Source organism: Pezoporus wallicus, unplaced genomic scaffold, assembly GCF_028554395.1.
Source record: "Pezoporus wallicus isolate ANWC-B61680 ecotype Strahan unplaced genomic scaffold, APGP_CSIRO_Pwel_v1 contig_1058, whole genome shotgun sequence".
NCBI lineage: Eukaryota > Metazoa > Chordata > Aves > Psittaciformes > Psittacidae > Pezoporus > Pezoporus wallicus.
In genome coordinates this window covers 40,191-61,214 of record NW_026635192.1, presented here as the reverse complement: position 1 = coordinate 61,214, position 21,024 = coordinate 40,191, and the positions used below count along the sequence as shown (strand labels likewise).

The window sequence follows — 21,024 nt, the reverse complement described above, 5'->3', positions numbered from 1 at the left end:
TACAGGTTGGGAAGAGAAGAGATTCAGAGCAGCCCTGCGGAGAAGGACTTGTGGGTGTCAACTGATGAGAAACTGAACATGAGGTGGTAGTGTACACTTGCACCCCAGAAAGCCAACCATATCCTGGGCTGCATCAAAAGGAGCGTGACCAGCAGATAGACGGTGGTGATCCTGCCCCTCTACTCTGCTCTTGTGAGAACTCACCTGGAGTATTGTGTACAGTTCTGGTGTCCTCAACATAAAAAGGACATGGAGCTGTTGGAACAAGTCCAGAGGAGGGCCATGAGGATGATAAGGGGGATGGAGCACCTCCCGTATGAAGACAGGCTGAGAAAATTCGGGTTGTTCAGACTGGACTGGTAGGCTGCATAGAGATGTCATAGCAGCCTACCAATATCTGAAGGGGGCCTACAAGGATGCCTGAGAAGAACTCTTCATCAGGGACTGTAGTAATAGAACAAGGGGTAATGGGGTCAAACTTAAACAGGGGAAGTTTAGATTGGATATAAGGAGGAAATTCTTTACTGTAAGGGTGGTGAGGCACTGGAACAGGTTGCCCACAGAAGTGATAAATGCTCCATTCCTGGCAGTGTTCAAGGCCAGGTTGGACAGTCTTGGGCGACATGGTCTAGTGTGAGGTGTCTCTCACCACAGCAGGGGGGGTGGAACTTGATGGTGTTAGCATCCTTTCCAAACCCTAACTATTCTATGATTCTATGATTTCTTATCAGCTCCTTTAATCTATCCAGGGTTTTATCTATGACAGTAGCTCAGCTGTCCAGAAAATATATAACCTCAGAAAATAAGTTTGCCAACTCCTGTGTACTATCTAATTATTACTGCCCAACTATGTGTCACAGGTCTTTTGATGCTAAAAGTGATATTTTATTTAGTGAATTCAGAACCTGTATTTTGGAGAAAGATGACATGATTTATATCCTGGAAGAATGAACACAGTGGTATCCAAGATAGACATGGCCTTGTGCAGAAGTATCATGTTTATTCAGAATTTTTTGGCTGTATGAATTATGTTGCTGATTATGCCAGTAGGTGATGCCCTTTGTCTCTCTGTTGACCTGACTGAGGAAAGTGCATGGCTTCCAGAAACCTTTCCTCACTTCTCATGCACAAAGGCTACAGATGTGCACAGGAAGGTTGCTGGGTCCTCAGTCCCTGTTTTTACTCTGTAAGTCTGCGCATGTTTGTCTGCATAATTTTCTAATACATACCTTAAAATACAGTAAATATCCTTTTATGTCTTGTCATTCCTAAGTATAAAACACTTGTAACTTCTTTGTATAAAACAGGAAGCCCATCCTGTCCTACTAACTAATAACACGAACAAAAGATTGAAGCTTTTTCGGTTAGTAATCCAGTTCTTCCTATAAAGAAGGCTGTCAGTAAAAACACCGTCTAATAGTGGGTGACCATTTTACCTGTCAAGAATTTAAAAGAGGGTTTCTTGTGTAATACTGCTTCATTTCTGTGGCTTGACAAAGAGTGCGTAGGAGGAAGAGCTTGCCCATATGTACTGATGCTTCCAAATGCTGTTATAAGAAAGTACTTACTGAAAAGGGAGGTAGAACCCAGAAGCTGTAGCAAGAGATGTGGAATTTAGGGATTATTCAGAGGATCCATCTGTGGTCTGAGCATTAGAATCTGTTTGCTCCATTCTGGTGCAATTTACATTCTATGAATCTTGACTCTTTTGAGTGAGGACTTGACATTACGCCCAGACTGCCAGCCCTCTCTGGGTGTCAAGGTGACTGCAGCACAGACCTGACCCTTGGGATTAATCAATAGCTCAATGTAGTAATCCCAAGATCATCATTAAAACTTTTCATATCAATCACTTCAATGCCTGTTACATATAGTTACGCTTTAGAAACATGCTGCAGTGTTTCTTACTGCTACAAAGTAGGTTTTTGAAACTAATCCAAAGAAACTCTGTTAAATGAGCTTTTATTTTTCATTAAGAACATGTGGTGTGAAGTTCATTTGAATGATTTGTCCTATAGCTGCTTCATATTTGATAATGGGATTTTTTGAAATAAAAAGTCCTGCATTTTTATTTTTCGTAATTATTTTGCATAATTCTTGTAGGTCTCCTTTGGGTACTAGAAAGTCTGCTATACGGTCTCCCTGGAGTCTTCTTTTGTTCAGCCTAGAGAAGCAGCTTCCAGTACCTAAAGGGGTCAACAAGAAAGCTGGAGAAGGGCTTTGGACAAGGGCATGTAGGGACAGGACAAGGGGCAATGGCTTTAAACTGACAGAGGGGAGATTGAGATGAGCTCTTAGGCAAAAGTTCTTCCCGCTGGGGGTGGTGAGACACTGGCACAGGTTGCCCAGAGAAGCTGTGGTTGCGCCATCCCTGGCAGTGTTCAAGGCCAGGTTGGATGGGCTTGGAGCAAGCTGGTCTAGTGGAAGGTGTCCCTGCCCATGGCAGAGGGTTGGAACTGGATGAGCTTTAAGGTCCCTTCCAACCCAAACCAATCTGGGATTTTATGATTGTGTGATTATGTGATGCTGTGATTTATTTTGGTCATAATTAACATATTTTTTGGCCTGTTGTGGGAAAATAAAACCCTAATAAGATTCAGCATAGGTTTGGAAATCCATACTTCCATGCACATACTTGTCCTGTTCTGTTGTCAGCTCCTAGATCCAGTCTGTCATTTTGAGGTTTCATTTGATGATCACCTAGCTGTACCCTAATTCTGCCTGCTGCTCCATGCCCCATGGACCTGGCTGGTAGGACAGTCAGAAGGAGTAATAGTTGTTGAACAAGGTAGTTGTTGTAGGAATAGTTGTTGAGCAAGGACAAGTTGCTCTTGCTATCCAAGGAGTTGTTAAAGGCCTGAAAGATGTCACAAGCTATCATTGAAAGACTGAGTTCTGTTTCTGAATAGTTCCCTATTTTCATTGAGGGCCTGATCAGCCATTATTGATACATAAAATAAACATGAGAAAAGTTTTTCCAATCTTCTATCAATTCACTGACAAAGTATTTTTCCAGTCTGCCTTTCAAGAGTAAAGGAATCTCCTAAGGGAACAAACCCTGCTTAAACCTCTGTATTTCATCTTTAATCTCAGGATCTAAACTCTGGCAATTAGATATCACTGGTGCAGTGCTGTTTGTTAGTCTGATCCCAATTAAAAAAATTTATACTTGCAAAATTTTCCCACCCAGTCAGATTGCTGATACAGGGAAGAAATCAAATCAGTAATAAGCTAAGTCATGAGCATACTTTACTTGTTAAACACTGAAAGCAGCAGTGCCTAAAGAAATCAGCTAAAATGAGGTATTCTGTCAAAGAATCTTAGAATCATAGAACGGTTAGGTTTGGAAAGGGACCTTCAAAATCATCTAGTTCCACCCCCCTGCCATGGGTAGGGACACCTTTTGCTAACTAAAGGTACAGGGACTATGTTATGGGGCCTGTTAGTGCATCTCATCAAATGGTCCTGGACTGGCGGAGATTCTGGCAGTGGTGCCCATGGACACGTGAGAGCTCTGTGGGTGCTAGCCCTGGTCAGATTCACCAGCTATTATCAGTATTAGCTCTGACAAGAGCTGCCAAGGTTCACTTCTATCCTAGGCAACATGGGCATTTGGTCTAATGGTTTTGAGGTTTCCTGATGGTCTAAACAGGGTGACAACCTGTAAGTTGAGATAGAAGATACAAGAACTACTCCAATTTTGGACCAGGTCATTGCTGTACTGTGATCAAAATCATAGTCCGGTCTTGTGCTTGGTAAGAAAGTACATCGTTTTGGTAATGTGAAGAAAAGGAAGGTCCGGAGAGGTTGTGTGCCCATGGAAGCTGTGGCTGCCCCATGCCTGGCAGTGTTCAAGGCCAGGCTGGACAGGGCTTGGAGCAACCTGGTCTAGTGGAAGGTGTCCCTGCCCATGGCAGGGGTTTGGAACTGGGTGAACTTTAACGTGCCTTCTAACCCAAACCAGTCTGTGGTTCTATGATTCTATGAATATGTGCACCTGAACTTCTGAAGATATCAAGTGATTTTACGAGGAGAGAGTCCACATAAGCACAAATGTTGGACTTTTAAAACTAGACACAAAGTGTTGAAAGTGTGTGTTGGTTTTGGGGAATGAGGGGGAGTTTTGGCTTTAATTCTAAAAATGTGTAACTAAAATAGCTGTGCTGAGCCTGTGCAGGTGCTAGGGGGTTTATAGTAGTGTTGCAAAGAAGATAGCCTTCATATGTCTGGTGTTTGCAAGTGCCAGATGAAGGCATGGGCAGAAATGTTATGTACCATTTTGTGCAGATTTCAGAAAGTGATTAAACAAAGTTTTAAAGTAAAAACTGATGTGCAACTTTCCTCACCGTCTTGATTTTTTTTTGAATTTTCATCTTTCATGTTGTTTTGTCAAGTTTTCGATATATTTCATAAGCTTTTGAGGCAACGAATTGTTCAATATTGAGGAATAGATGATACTCTGCACTTGAAGTTCAAACTGTATATTTAGTTCTGTGATAAAGATTGCAGAATGCATGTATACAATGCACATGGAAGCTCTGAGCATGAGAGGAAAAGTGAATGTGTGAAATAAGTCAATATTAGATTTAATGAAATTCATATTTTTCATTTTCTTGGATAGTGTATTATGTTATCTGATCTGGTATGGTTCTCCTTGCAGAGGAAGAGAGGAAGACAATTTATGAAAGTAAAGTTGACTCACTGAGGAAAATATTTTATACTTCTGAATTACCAAACAGAAATAAATGGGATGGCTCACGTGGAAGAAGCAAGAAAATCGAGGTGTCTCTTCTAACACAGCTGCCAAATGAGAATAAGGTAATGAGTTAACATTTATCCATGTGGACACGCACCATATTCAAACAGACGGAAATATGTGGAGATACACTGTCCAAATATTAAAGGCTAGTGGTATTTATTCCATCTGATGCAAATACTTAAAATGCTACCTTGATGTGTAATGCTTAGAGAGGCACCTGCAGGGATCACATTTGGCTGTGGCATTTGCTCTACTGAAGAGCTGCCATAATCTGACTAATAAATAAGGCATCCTGCAAGGACCTTTGCTATGCTTTCACTGAAGACTACAGTTAGTGGTAGGGTTGGCAAAAAGGAAAAGAACTTGAGTATATGAATGCCAGCATGCACAGATTTATTTTGATTTTGGTAGCTTCAGCTACCTAAAGTAAACAGTAGGCAGGCCAGCAGCATTTTTAATCTTCTGAAACATATGAGATTAGGGATTTTACTGTGTAGGTTCAGGAAAAAAACAGGCATTATCTGGAGAGAGCAAGATGGAAATCTTTGTCCACTTGTTAAGCACTCCTGATGTTCTACTTGAATGACAAATAGCTAAGCTGTGATCCAGCTTCTACTATTCACTTCATTAAAGTTTTTATTAAAAAAGAAGTAGTAGCTCATTTTGCGCAATACGCAGAGCAATATACTTACCCAAGGCCTCGACCAACCTGATCTTGAACACTGCCAGGGATGGAGCATTCACAACCTCCCTGGGCAACCCATTCCAGTGCCTCACCACCCTAACAGGAAAGAATTTCCTTCTTATATCCAATCTAAACTTCCCCTGTTTAAGTCTGACCCCATTACCCCTTGTTCTATTACTACAGTCCCTGATGAAGAGTCCTTCTCAGGCATCCTTGTAGGCCCCCTTCAGATACTGGTAGGCTGCTATGACTCTCTATGCAGACTACTAGTCCAGTCTGAACAACCCGAATTTTCTCAGCCTGTCTTCATACGGGAGGTGCTCCATCCCCCTTATCATCCTCATGGCCCTCCTCTGGACTTGTTCCAACAGCTCCATGTCCTTTTTATGTTGAGGACACCAGAACTGTACACAATACTCCAGGTGAGTTCTCACAAGAGCAGAGTAGAGGGGCAGGATCACCACCGTCTATCTGCTGGTCACGCTCCTTTTGATGCAGCCCAGGATATGGTTGGCTTTCTGGGGTGCGAGTGTACACTACCACCTCATGTTCAGTTTCTCATCAATTGACACCCACAAGTCCTTCTCCGCAGGGCTGCTCTGAATCTCTTCTCTTCCCAACCTGTAGCTGTGCCTGGGATTGCCCTGACCCAGGTGTAGGACCTTGCACTTTGCACTGTTGAATTTCATGAGGTTGGCATCAGCCCACCTGTCAAGTGTGTCAAAGTCCCTCTGGATGGCATCCCTTCCATCCAGCATATCAATCAAAATACACAGCTTAGTGTCATTGGCAAACTTACTGAGGGCACCTCAATCCCACTGTCCATGTTGCCGACAAAGAAGTTGAACAAGATCAGTCCCAACACTAACTCCTGAGGGACACCACTTGTCACCCAACTCCAGCTGAACACTGAGCCATTGACCACAGCTGTCTGCATCCAGCCATCCAGCCAATCCTTTATCCACCGATTAGTCCATCCACCAAATTTATATCTCTCCAGAATAGAGACAAGGATGTCATGCGGGACAGTGTCGAGCACTTTGCACAAGCCCAGGTAGATGATGTCAACTGCTCTGACCCCGTCCATCATTTCTATAGCCCCATCACAGAAGGCCACCAAAGTGGTCAGGCAGGATTTCCCCTTAGTGAAGCCGTGATGGCTGTCACTAACCACCACATTGTTTTTCATGTGCCTTAGCATGCTTTGCAGGAGAATCTCCTCCATGATACTGCCAGGTATAGAGGTGAGACTGACTGGTCTAGTTCCCTGGGTCTTCCATTTTTCCCTTCTTGAAAATGGGGGTTATATCGCCCTTTTTCCAGTCATTGGGAACTTCACCTGACTGCTGTGATTCTTCAAATATGACAGTGGCTTAGCAAGTTGATCCACCACTTCCTTCACCTGCTGGTGAAGACTGAGGCAAAGAAATCATTGAGAAACTCAGCCTTCCCCATAGCCAGGGTAGCTAGTTCTCCCATTTTCTTCTGGAGAGGGCCCACATTATCCCTAGTCTGTCTTTTGCTTGCGACATACCTATAGAAGCCCTTCCTGTTACCCTTGACATGCCTGGCCAGACTCTGGGCCTATCTGGGCCTTAGCTTTCCTGACCTGGTCCCTAGATTTCCTGACCTGGTGCCTAGATTTCCTGACCTGGTCCCTAGCTTCCCAGACAACATCCTGTATTCTTCCCAGGCTGCCTGCCCCTGTTTCCGCCTTTTATAAGATTCTTTTTTCCCTCTTAAATATATGAATGCACTTGCTGAGAAAGCTTATGTGCCATTTAACGGTCTCAGACTACAGCTAGAAGAACTATCCCTTTTCCTAAGAGATCAGTCATACACTGCTGTCAGAAACTTTTCTCTGCTTAAGACCATTGCAGAGTCATTGTGTTATAGAATAATAAACATTGTATTTGATGATGAAACATTCACAACTGCAATGTGATACTAGATTCATGACTGCAAGTGAAGAAAAATTAAGAAGGAAAAAAGTCTAAACCCAAAGCAGTTTTGAAATGGATGCTGTGGACAGAGTATCAGTTATGCAATCATGCATAATGAGGCTACACCACATAAAATGGAGGCAGAAGGACAATCAAACATTACATCCCTCAGGGCTAGTAGGATCCACCTTCAGATGTTCAAAGTAACTACTGATACCTGTAGTTTCTCAATGCACATGCCACATAACTGGCTCTTTTGAAGCAGTAATAGTCATGATCTTAAACAATACTACAAAAACTAACACATAAATTGTTCTAAATCTAAAGAAACTACAACGTGCAGAGAAATATAACAGTTGTATCCCTTTGACAGAGTCATGAAGTTCAATCATTTCTGTCCTTACTTTCGAAAGAGAAACGAAAGGAGGGAGGATTACATTCAAGCCAGAAAGAGGATCACTCTGCCTTCCCACTGATTTACTAGTCACAGTTCTCAACCCGCCAGGACCCAGATGTACAACACTGGTCTTTGCAACATGTGACAAACGTCCAAAATAAGGTATACAAACACAGCAAAAAGTAGCACAAGAAGGAGGTTGAAATGATGGATGGAAAGATTCACATATTCAGAGTTTTTCAATCTTACTTTTTAGAAATTCCACTGTCAGTGCCTTTACAATGAAATAACAATCTAGCTTAGGTCTCTAGAAAAGTATAACCAAGTTCCTCAATAGTAATATCTATCATAACTGTGTGTCACTGAAAAGTATGTTGCAAACTTCAGAAACATGTTTCTCTCAGAAAGTATATCCAGCTGGATAAATCTTTTTCTCTCCTGCTATGTATCCTGTATATTGATTAAAATTCCCTTTGTCTTCCACTTTGGAAGGGAATCGTTTGAAAATGTCCACTGAGCACCCACATATTTCAAAGAATAATGAACTCACTTATTACAAAGCCAGAGAAAACTGCTACCAGGACTAGCAGAAAAAAAAAATCCCATCAGTGAAATCTGTTAGATGAAATAGTAGCCCCAGAGGAATGATAAAAGTCTCATGGTCTGAAACATTTCAAAGCCAGACCACACACAACAATCAATAACAAAAGCCTATAGAAAACACTGGGCAAAACAACAGAAATTACCAGGTATTTCCTGTCTTTTTCAATTGAATGAATTCGTTCCCCACCAAAAACAAATCATGTGCAAATAAAAAATAGGTCCCTTTAACTACATACTGAAAAAATAATACAGCTAAGCTGCTATTGTAAATTCCAATTTACTCCTTTGTCTTCCAAATGCTGAATTAGGCAAGGGCCAGCAGAAGGCCTGTGAACCTCTTAAATCTCTTCCAAATTATGCTTTGATGGAAAACCTGGGATTCAAATAATCACAGAATCATAGACTGGTTTAGGCTGGAAGGGACCTTAAGGTCACCCAGTTCCAACCCCCTGCCACAGACAAGGACACCTTCCACTAGACCAGGTTGCTCCAAGCCCTATCCAACCTGGCCTTGAACACTGCCAGGGATGGGGCAAATACAGCTTCTCTGGGAAACCTGTGCCTGCTCTTCACCACCCTCTCAAGGAAGAACTTTCAATATCTAATCTAAATATCCCCTGTCAGTTTAAAGGCATTCCTCCTTGTCCTGTCCCTACAGGCCCTTGTTCAAAGTCCCTCTCCTGGTTTCTTGTGGCCCCTTTAGGCACTGGAAGCTGCTCTAAGGTCTCCCGTTAAGGAGCCTTCTCTTCTCCAGGCTGAACAAGCCCAGCTCTCTCAGCATGGCTCCAGAGCAGAGCTGCTCCAGACCTCGCAGCATCCCTGTGGCCTCCTCTGGACTCACTCCAAAGGCTCCACATCCCTCTTGTACTGCTGTCCCCAGAGCTGGATGCAGTATTTGCAGCAGGTGTTTCACCAGAGCGGTGTAGCAGGGAAGAACAATACAGTGACTTAGGGCAGGACTCCCAAACAAAAAATTATTCTACTCATAATAGCATGGTAACTGCACAAAGGTTATGAGTACAAATCTCATGTTCATTCACCATCTCCATTTTTCAAGCAAATCATCAGCAAACAGACACATTTTAAAACCAGATGAAACCCTATCACTGACATATTTCCATGAAATATCACTGTGCCATATTCACAAGATGAAAACATACCTATATTACAACATATTTACAACTATGTACACTGTTGTATGCTGAGTTCATGTACCATAAATGACAAGCTGTAAGTGTAAAAAACAGATTTAAAGGCTGAAAATACAAGCTGTAAGCGTAAAAAACAGATTTAAAGGCTGAAAAATACAATTATCTTCCCAATAACTGGGAAGATAATTTTTGAAGCCTTCTACTTCTTTTTCATAATTGAATCAAACCAACTCTCAGATATTTTGCAGTAACCCAATCAAAACTTGCAGCCTCCTTCTGCTTGTATATTGCTCAGCTGATAATAGTAGGTAGTGTTTTCAAGTTACTTAGTCCAGAAAACCTGCTCTGATTTAAATTCTCAAGCTATCTTCCTTTTTCCATGTATTAAAAAACCATGAATCTCTGTACATGAATGCCATTTGACAACTTTTCATGACAAGTATTCCATATAGTAAGTATCTGAAGGATTTCAGTATTAGACTTCTACATGCCAGTACATAAGAGCTATCCAGATGCACCTAAACTTCGTTATATAGTCCTTCTTTAAGAGACTTAGGGCATCCTATATGGCTTCTTGTTGCCACCCACAAAGACAGTGTATGTTCACAGAATCACAGAATCCCAAGGGTTGGAAGGGACCTCAAAAGATCATCTAGTCCAACCCCCCTGCAAGAGCAGGGTAACCTGGAGTACATCACACAGAAACTTGTCCAGGCGGGCCTTGAATATCTCCAATGTAGGAGACTCCACAACCACCCTGGGCAAGACACCATATCCTATCTGCCAGTCTTCAGCACCTGAATTGTCTAACCCCTAGTTATCTGAATTCCTGAAGTCCTTATTTCAATCTTACTCAATCAAAATCCTCACTACTTCCAATGACAGTAATCTTGCAGTAGCATTGAACAAGCAGAACTCTTCTGCCGACATACCTTGATCTATACAGCAGAGAAAAGAAGAACTTACTTGCCTAAGTGTGCAAATTAGTCTTTGTAACACATCTTGAAAGTCCAGTATGTCAAACATTGTGGCCTTCCCTTTCTACACTTCACCTCCACTTAAGAGTATTTTTGCTGTAGTGTTTCCTTCACTGTAGTGTTTCATTCACTGTAGTGTTTCCTCATTGTAACTCACTCCTGCCTCAGGAATTCTTTGCTCTTTAAACCAGAAGAGAGATTCTGCTGGAGCATCTCTGCTCTGGAGCCATGCTGAGAGAGCTGGGCTTGTTCAGCGTGGAGAGGAGAGTTACCTTTTGTCCTATCACTACAGTTCCTGATGAAGAGGCCCTCTCTGGCATAGGAAAAAGGCTGCAAATTCCTCTTCAGGTTAACATTGTCCTACTGGTCCATTTTTAAAATAAAAGCAAATTTACTTTCATTTCTTATATAGTTTTCTGCTGTTAAGACTCACATTTGTAAAGTGAAAGTGCCCCTACTGACACATATATAGGAAGTTGAAAGTTGTTGTTTTGCCTACATGTGGTTAATGAAAAAAAAAAGGAGATAACTACTGTCAAACGGACTGTGAACTAAACATGTTGCTCAGCCTTCACTGGGGAATTCAATTAGTCTAATAACAACCCAGAATACAGATTTTGCATACCACCTGGGAGCAGAGACATGGTCGGCCACTTTCCAACTTCCTCTGCGTGACAGCTTGCTTGGCACAGGGGCATCAAAACAACTGCACTGAGGCTATGAAGTATATATCCAAGGTTCAGTTTGCTTAGAGATGGGGCTGACCACCACCCTTAGGCTTTAAGGCATTGCCACGTAGTGTGAGGTATATGAGATCAAATACAGCTAACAGCAGGAATGGACTTAATTTAATCCCAGTGGTCAAATGTCCCAGACCATGGAAAAAAATATGTATCTAAACTTGGGTTTGGGTAAGAATTTTATTCATGGCAGCATTTTTCTATGCAGCTGATTGATCCAGGATCCCATATTTTTAGAAACGGGAGAGGACTAATTAAAAATCTAGATGAAAAATTTGAAGCTTGGACAATTCTTTTTTCCTTTTTGGTAAAAGGTCAAATAAAATGTTTTATGCTCCAGGGAATTTCCCAGTCTTCCTCTGAGTTTAGAAAAACAAGCAGATGCTGCTTTCTAATTTTGGATATTATAGTTCTCTCCACCAGATTTTGAACACTCTTCCTAAGATTTAAAAGAGTCTCTCGCCCTGTATGGCAACTGGGGATTTGATTTATTTCCATGAGATTTTCATCCAAAGTTGTTCTAGAAAGTGTTTAGATCTGAAGAGACCACACATTGAACACATCTACATAACTCTGTGTCATAGATTCCTTGGTAAATCAAACTCTTCTGAGGCTTCTTCCCTGTGAGGGTGAGGCACTGGCACAAGTTGCCCAGATAAGATGTGGCTGCCCCATCCCGGGCAGTGTTCAAGGCCAGGTTGGACAGGACTTGGAGCAACCTGCTCTCGTGGAAGGTGTCCTTGTGTGTTGTAGGGCATTGGAACTGGATGAGCTTTAAGGTCCCTTCCAACCCAAACCAGACTGGGATTATAAGATTCTATGATTCTTCAAGTGCACAGTCAAGAAATCTTTGAGTCTTAAGATTTTTCTCTGGACTTAATAAAACATAGCAAATACCTCAAAGCAAGCACCAGTTACCTGTTCTATTATCATCTTGTTTTTATACTCAAAGGTAAAAGAACAAGCTAACAAAACTAAATATTAACTGGGCATATGCATAAGTGAGTTCAGTGATTCTAAAACCAGCATATATGAATGTATTAAAATAAATGACTAATGAAATTTTTCCTCTAACCAACATGTTTGCTTTGGATTTGCACAAGAGGTGGTTTTGTTTTTTTTTTTTTTAATAAATGCTGAAAACTTCTGCAAAACTTTACAGTGAGCATGACAGTTTCATTTCTGGACCTGGGCTCTAATCACTAAAATACATTCCAATGGGTTCACCAAGCCTTTCATCTATCTATTAGTTTTGTTAATATTACCCTCTTGACAAAAAAAAACAAAAAACAAACAAAAAAAAACAAAACGAAACAAACAAAAAAAAATACAAACACAAAACCCAAACCTACTTTGGATGCTCTAAGAAGGAAAAGTAAGAGACTTACAGAATCTTAAACTAGCCAATCCATTAAATCTATCCATCCATTACAGAATCAATAAAAATGGTTTAAAAATTTCCAGTTATGGAGTAAGTGCTTAGATACTTTTTAAATATTACACATTTAAGATATATAGGCCCTGTTTGTTAGAGTATATATAGGTTTTAAAAGCTGAGTTCAGAGTTTTTGAATTACACAGAGGTATGTTTATCTAGGTCCCATCAGATATCACAGAACTGAGGTAAAAGCCTTACTCTGGGATTTACTTGTCAATTAGCCTATGAATTCTCATTCTGTCACAGCATCAAGCACAGTTTTAAAAATAGAATCATTAGGGGGTTTCAGGAATACTAAAATTAGGAAGATTAAATTCCTGTATCAAAGATAAAATTTTATGATGCAACTAATTTATAAGGTATCTGTGTGCTACTTAAGCCATACACATATCACTAAATCAACTACACAGAATTTAGAAAGACCTTATTTTGACTGCAAATCTTGTTCTAGTTGAGCTAAGACAACATCTTTTCAAATAGAACAAGGACGAATAAGAGTTAGCCAAAGATAATTATCACACATTTAGAGATAAAAAGACAACATTCTAAAAATGCAATTTTCTTGATTAGGATATTAGAAATCCTTAAAAAGCCAGTGGAAGTCAGGAATGCAAAAATTCAGTAATACTGTTATTTACAACAACGGAACTATTCCGCCAGCAGAAGACCCTAAGGTCTAATAAACTGAGAATGTGATACTGTATAAAGTATTTTGCACTGCTCTGATGCTAAAATGCCTCATGCTTTAAGTGGAATTGCATGGGTCATTAGTTCATAATGCAAACCAGCACCTTGTGGTATTTTTTAAGGAAAATAAAGGTGGGAGGAAAACAAGCTGAGCTGTTTATACCAGCATAGGCAACTGCATTTCTAAGTATTTGATTCAGCTGAAGCTCTAGCTTTTATGCAGTTTTAGTGGCAGATGCTGTAGTGACAATGAAAGTGACTGAAATACACGCTAGGGCTTCTTGCAAGTAGCATCATGATATGCAGCACACGTCTAAGATAGGAGCTATCTCCAGTATATCCATCATACATAAAGAAGACCAGAACCTAATTTTCAGTCCTCTTGCCTCATCCCCCAGTGTCTCTTTTCTCTTCTATTTTTTACTGGGAGGAGAGACAAAAGGTTGCCACAAGATTATTTCAATGGCAGCTTCAACTCCCCCAACTGGTTTTCTCCTCAAGGCCTGTGACTTGGTTCTGCCTGAAGGACAGGACAGATTTCTGAGTGCCAATCACTGGAGCATGCCACATGCTGTAAGTGAAAAATACAGTGCTACTGCAGTAGCATAAGGACATCATTTTTAATGCAAAGCTGTGGTAAAGAGAATTGTAAGTGAGTTGTATGTAGCTAGCATTTATTTTATGGCACCTGACTTAACATGAACAAAAGAAATGAACCTGAGCTACAGAGTTTGGACCCAGCTCTAAACTGCCTGTAATTCAGCAATGCTCAGATCAGTGTTATGCCCCACCTCTTATTTCATCTGCAGAGCATGAAACCTTTTCAGACTGATCATCCTAATCTGATGCCCTTATGTGCCTTCATCCGAGTTATCTGCTAGCTTGGCACACACAACAGCACAGCGTAGCATGCTAGTCTTAGTAAACCTGTGAAAGTATCCAAATTGCACAGCCCTTATCTTAGGCCATCTGATACTTTTAAGGACTTCCCTTAGACTCTTCTTCTTTTATGGAAACTTCTCTATCAAAACAATGCAGAACATACTTAGGAAAAGCCTATGCATCCAAATAGTGCAAGAAAACCATGATTCACCACCCGTAGAGACCTACCTTAGCAGTTTGTGAACCAAGCTAAGGAAAGTTATCCTTAGGGATTCCACTGATAGGAGAAACAAAAGTATCACAAGAATTTGCCTACACAAAACCCACAAAACAAGTGGGTAGCAGAATGACACTAAATACTACTGCTTCTCGCCTTTCTTTCTGGCTGTGATTTCTAATGGGAGATTTGGAAAGTTACATACCTTTCAAAAGATAAGTGAATGTGTTTAGAAAGTCTTCATATGACTGCTCATGGCAGGATGCTGCTGTTCAACAGTTGTTCTCCCATCATCCACACCTTGACAGTCAAACGGGTTTATCTGCTTTAGTAGGCTGTTTCTGCAAAAGAAAGAAAAGAGTAGCATGCATCTGCAGGCAGAAAACAACTTAAGAGTACCTAACTCAAATAGATGAGCACCAGAATGTCCACTTTTTATCCTCTCCTTTGAAGTTCTGATCTTGCTAACATTTCCCCCAAAATTCAAGTGAACATAGTAATTTTAAACACAAAGGGAGAGACTGATGCCTGAAATTTCTGTCCTTGGGAAGTATGAGCCACAGAAGTGCCAAACTCTCTTGGTAGTGCTCACTCCCTCTCATTTTCACAGTCATAGAATCACACAGTAGTTTGGGTTGGAAGGGAACTTTTAGTTCATCTAGTTCCAATGACCTGCTGCAGGCAGGGACACTTCCCACCAGACCAGGTTGCTCAAAGCCCCATCCAACCTGGCATTGTTTAGTCTTACAACAGCTGCCTTCTTTGCAGAAACTGTGCCAACAGTCACTTGCACGATGGATTTCACAACAGTGACACCCGTACATTCAAAACTTGGACTGGATCCATCATTTTGCAGGTGCACTTCTCTGCATCATCAAAGCCACTAAACCCAGATTTAGGGCATGTTAAATCATGATGACACATGTGTATGGTGAAACAGTACACAGAATAGGAAGGGTAGGATGGGACTGGGCAGCCACACAGGAAGGCAACGGACATTCTCAAGAGAGGAACAAATGCTGAGAGCTGAAGGAATCCCATAGAAGCTTCTCTGGACTTGAAAGCTCCACTGTCCATGTCACACAGCAGTTTTCTAGCCTAACCCCACCACTTTACCAGACTCTAAGAGAAACAATTAATGGTCCTGACATGGCCCTCAGTAAAATGAGTAAAATTAACTTGCCCCTCACTTATAAAAGCTGTGTAAATAATAGAATCACAGAATGGTTTGATTTGGAAGGGACCTTAAAACTCACCCAGTTCCAGAGGCAGGGACACCTTCCACTAGACCAGCACGCCCCAAGCCCCATCCAACCTAGCCTTGAACACTGCCAGGGATGGGGCAGACACAGCTTCTCTGGGAAGCCTGTGTCAGTGCCTCACCACCCTCACAGGGAAGAACTTCTGCCTAAGAGCTCATCTTGATACCCCCTCTGTCATGTTAAAGCCATTCTTCCTTGTCCTGGCCCTACAGGCCTCTCTCCTGGTTTCTTGTGGCCCCTTTAGGCACTGGAAGCTGCTTTAAGGTCTCCCCTTAAGGAGCCTTCTCTTCTCCAGGCTGAACAAGCTCAGCTCTCTCAGCCTAGCTCCAGAGCAGAGCTGCTCCAGCCCTCACAGCATCTCCATGGCCTTCTCTGGACTTGCTCCAACAGCTCTACATTCCTCTTGTGTTGTTGCCCCAGAGCTGGATGCAGGGCTGCAGCAGACGTCTCCTCAGAGCACAGCACAGGTGAAGAATCCCCTCTCTCAACCTGCTGGTCACGCTCTGGGGATGCAGCCCAGAACATAGGGGGGTTCTAGGCTCAAGCGCTCACTGCTGGGGCATGGAGAGCTTCTTGTTACCCAACACCTCTAAGTCCTTCTCAGCAGGACTGCTCTCAATTCAGTCTCTGTGCAACCTGTATTTGTGCTTCAGATTGCCCCAAATAGTTAATAATATTACTAAGTTTATATACATTGGACCAGACTACTAGAAGCAGAAAAACACAGGTGAGAGACACATATAACTGGCATATTTGACAACTTAATAAAAAAATTTGAATGACCATTTTGCGCATCTAACAAAGATGCAAGAATGCATTTTACACTATATATCTGATTTTCATATGTTCCTGTGCTGCTTCTCAATTTACCACAGCATTAAGAAGTGGAGTTTGGGAATGAAAACTTAATTTTTCAGCAAAACTACAAATCAAGAAAGGCTGCCAACCTGATTTTAAAGTTAAATAAGTTCAAACAAGAATTGTTCAGAGCACAGCAGGAAAATAAAGTGTGATTTCTAATGTAGAACTCTAATGTCATTGGATTGCCAGCTTCTTCAGAAGACTACTGTTCTGAAGATCTAAAAACACATGCACACCCACATGACCTAAACTTTAAGTCTTTCAGTGTTTTACAAAAAACCAAATCAGTATTAACCTCTTGGTGAACTGACCAAACAGAATGTCATTTACCAGATTCTCAGAGTGGTTTATGCAAATGGCAGTGGTTTTAGAAGGAAGCAGGGCCTTCTACTCCTTATTATTGTTCAGTTATTACAGTCTCTATTTGTGGTAAATTTCATTATATGAAGGACAGCAGTGATTTTTAAGGCTAGTGTCAAGGGGAAAAAAAAATCATATATTTAATCAAGAAAATGATAATGTAACCTTTTCTTCTTCTTTGGCTTCTGGTGCCTAGGCTCTCCAAGTCCTCTATAAACACTAATGAAATAAACTTCACAATAATCACATGAGGAACAGCAAACAAATATTATTCCAAATAACAAATGAAAAAACTGAGTTACCAGGAGTTTAAAAGACTTCAAAGCAAATTAGAGGAGGGCTGGCAGTAAAGCTTAGATTTCTTGACTCCAAAATGCTCCAGGAAGCTAGAAAATCATCAGCCTGAGATTAAGCAAAATCTCAGGTGTTACTAAAATGCTATAGCTCAATTCTTACTCTGCTGTGCAGCCTCTGCTTCCTACATAACAATGTCATTCTGGCATCTACACTCCATTGCTTTTTATAAGAACTTCATGGCTCTGCTTCAAAAATCTAAGCAGGAAATAGAATGCCAAATGGACTAGAGAGGTGCTAGTCCAACACAGCCCTGAAATCTTTTTTTCACAGCTGTTATTGACATCTACAGACTCATCTCCTCACGGAAAGGAAAAACAGCCAGGTTCTAATGAAAGCCTAGGTTCTGTCAGAAGAACAGCATTTACTCAGAGAGACTGGCAGCTGGAACTACTTGTGTTCCCACTGTTTTCAATTATTTTGAAGAACTGCAGGGTGCTGCTGCATCCTTTTAAATGAAAGCAAGCACAGAGGAAGGTATTTGGAGAACACCTACTATCCCTGAAACTGAACATACGCTTCAGGTAGGATAGATGGCATTAGGATGCAAGGCATTTGACACTGACCTGCACAAGATCCTTGTCTCTGAACTGGAGAGGCATGGATTTGACAGATGGACCACCTGGTGATACTCAAAAGAGTTGCGGTCAGCGGCTTGATGTCCAAGTAGAGACCAGCAAAAAGTGGTGTTCCTCAGGCGTTGGTGTTGGGACCAGCACGATTCAACATCTTTGTTGGTGACATGGGCAACGGGGTTGAGTGCACCCTCAGCAAGTTTGCCAATGACACTAAGCTTTGTGGTGCAGTCAACATGCTAGAGGGAAGGCATGGGATCAAGAAGGACCTGGACAAGGTGGAGAAGTGGCACCATGTGAACCTCGGGAAGTTCAACAAGGCCAAGTGCAAGGTCCTACGCTTGGGTCAGGGCAATCCCAAGCACAAATACAGGCTTGGGGAGACTGGATGGAGCAGCCCTGAGTAGAAGACTTGGGGGTGTTGGGTGATGAGAAGCTCCCCATGACCCAGCAGTGTGCACTTGAGCCCAGAACCCCCCCTGTGTGCTGGGCTGCATTCTCAGAGCATGAGCAGCAGCTCAAGGGAGGGGATTCTCTAGTTTGCGAAGCACCTCTGCTATGGAGACAGGCTGAGAAAACTGGGCTTGTTCAGCCTGAAGAAAACTCCAGGGAGACCTTAGAGCAGCTTCCACTGCCTAAAGGGGCCTACAAGAAATTTGGAGAGGGACTTTTGACAAAGGTGTGTAGGGACAGGACAAGGGGGAATGGCTTTAATGTGACAGAGGTACGACTTTAGGCAGAAGTTCTTCCCTGTGAGGGTGGCGAGGCACTGGTACTGGTTGCCCAAGAGAAGCTGTGGCTGCCCCATCCTGTCAGTTTTCAAGGCCAGGTTGGACAGGGGATGGAGCAAGCTGGTCTAGTGGAAGGTGTCCCTGTCTATGGCAAAGGGCTGGAGCTACATGAGCTTTAACATCCCTTCCAACCCAAACCATTCTATGGTTCTATTACTCAATGATTCATGGTACAACAGAGGTGTTCAGAAACTTATCAAAACCTATCAAGGTTTTTGAGTTTTTCCTTTTTACTCCACTTTGGTTTTCTGCTGCTTGCCACCTATTTTATTCCTGAGTATCTCTTAAATGAGCACCATACTTAGGTAAGCTTCAGAGAAGTCTGGTGATGTGAACAGCTGAAGCCAGGCTGACCAGAAGACTCTTATGTTTGCTAAAGATCTAACTGGTAGATTCTACATTCAGTAAAAGGTTTCAGCAATCATCTAATTCCCAGCCTCAAGGCAACGACTTCCTTGAACTGTCATGAGGAAAAATAAAAAAAAAAAAAAGTACAATAATTGACTGGAATCACAGTTTATGAACTGAAAAACATCACATCTGTATGAATGCAAGGACTGCACTGCTCTGTTAGAGAGTAACTAATCCTGACACCAAAACTCATCTTCTTTTTCCCAAAAGGCATCAAACTAACTTGGAGGTTTCAAAAAAGGCAAGTTAGGCAAGGGTATCCCATGCTCACTCTGAATGGTTGCAGAGTCAAATATCAGTATGTGATGCATTCAAGTAACAACTGTACTTTCTTTCTGCATCTCTTGCTTTTCCATCCAAAATACCATAATAAGGTTTCTTGAGGTGATCATTCACTAAGCCTTGGTGATCATGAGCAGACTGTAAAAAATCAGTTTTATTTCTCCAAATACAGTCTTCTTCCCAGCAGTTTAAGGCAAAGCAGAAATCTCTGCCTTGAATCACAGATGCAGGTCAAGTGAGTATCAGCATGATTTCAATTATACAGTTATTAGTACTATTAAAGAATAAAAAATGTGGTGGAATATAGGCTTCCTGTTTTACGCTGCATTTTTGAGGACTTTATTTTAGTTACTTTAAATATAATATAGGCAGTGAAAGAAAAATCAAGATTATGAATTTTAAATGGAAAGAGCAATAAGCTAATCCTCTCTACAAACTCACTAAAACCTGGCATAATTTTATTTTAAGGGGAGAAAAAACAACTTTACTAGTATTTCTGGCATAGGTTTAAGTCAGGTTTCCACACTATAAATTTGCTCTCCCAACAGATCATTCATAGTTCATGCAAAACATCACTAGATACACCTGTTCTCTAGATTTTATAACCTATGTCTGCAAAAATAAGACTGAACATAAATACATTTTTACACCTTATACTCTGTTATCACTAGACAATGTCTGATCTTTTCTCCTTATGGAGTTAACACTAACTGGAGTACCTACACTGGTCACAACTTTTTTTCCAAAAGAATTTCACAGAACCATAGAATGGCTTGAGTTGGAAGGAATGTTAAAGCTCACGGAGTTCCAACTCCCTGCCACAGGCAGGGACACCTTTCACTACACCGGGCTGCATGAAGTTCCGTCCAGCCTGGCCTTGAACACTGCCAGGGATGGGGCAGCCACAGCTTCTCTTGGGCAACCTGTGCCAGGGCCTCACCACCCTCAAAGGGAAGGATTTCTTCCTAATACCTCATCACATCTCCCCTCTGTTTGTGGTATAGCTAAACACAACTGTGGTCACTACCTTAACAAATATCCCAGGATGGCACTGTTAAAGTGGGCCTAGTGACCATAGTGATTCTGGGAATTCCTGCTCCCAGAAAGACACACTTTTGCAGTGGGTCAGCAATGGAAGGTTACTCCCTTTCCAGAAAGCAGTCAACTGTTTCCTTCTCGTTCACACATCTGCAAAAGCCAAAGCTACAGTTACAGACGAAAGCCCTCCCTGCTCTACTACCCTGCCCTACTTTTCTGTCTCATCCTCCCCACTCCTCACCACCTGCAGGGAGACAGAGCTCCTACAGCAAACTCAACAGCTGCAAGATCTGGCCACAAACAGGTGTGGGTCAAGTGTACTAGGGAAACAAACTGAAAGACAATTACAAAGGAATAAGAAACATAAAGATGAGGTTCCTTGCAGTGTTTCTCAACTCAATGTGATGTGTAACAGCTAACCCTGTTTGCATCAACTGGATGTTTGCCACTGCCTTCAGCAGGACACTTTAAAGGCACACACTTAATGCATCAGCAATTTGCACGGGTAGAAACTGCATTTGCTGGCATGAGTGCACTACTGAGCCTCAGAGCCAACCTTGGCAATGGTCAAAAATATGTGCCTCTAGTGCTCAGCTTGTAAAAGTTTTTAA

General features: G+C 41.7%; 1 protein-coding gene across 1 annotated transcript in view; it reads right to left on the bottom strand.

Annotated features, from left to right (window-relative positions):
* Positions 1 to 14,791, bottom strand: part of IFTAP (intraflagellar transport associated protein) — a gene marked incomplete at its 5' end in the record, with an annotated part of 40,093 nt that extends 25,302 nt beyond the window's left edge. The window contains 3 exon segments of the mRNA XM_057411506.1: positions 392 to 444; positions 14,685 to 14,737; positions 14,739 to 14,791. Of these exon segments, the coding sequence (XP_057267489.1) occupies positions 392 to 444; positions 14,685 to 14,737; positions 14,739 to 14,791 (159 nt within the window).
* Between the last annotated feature and the right edge of the window lie 6,233 nt (positions 14,792 to 21,024).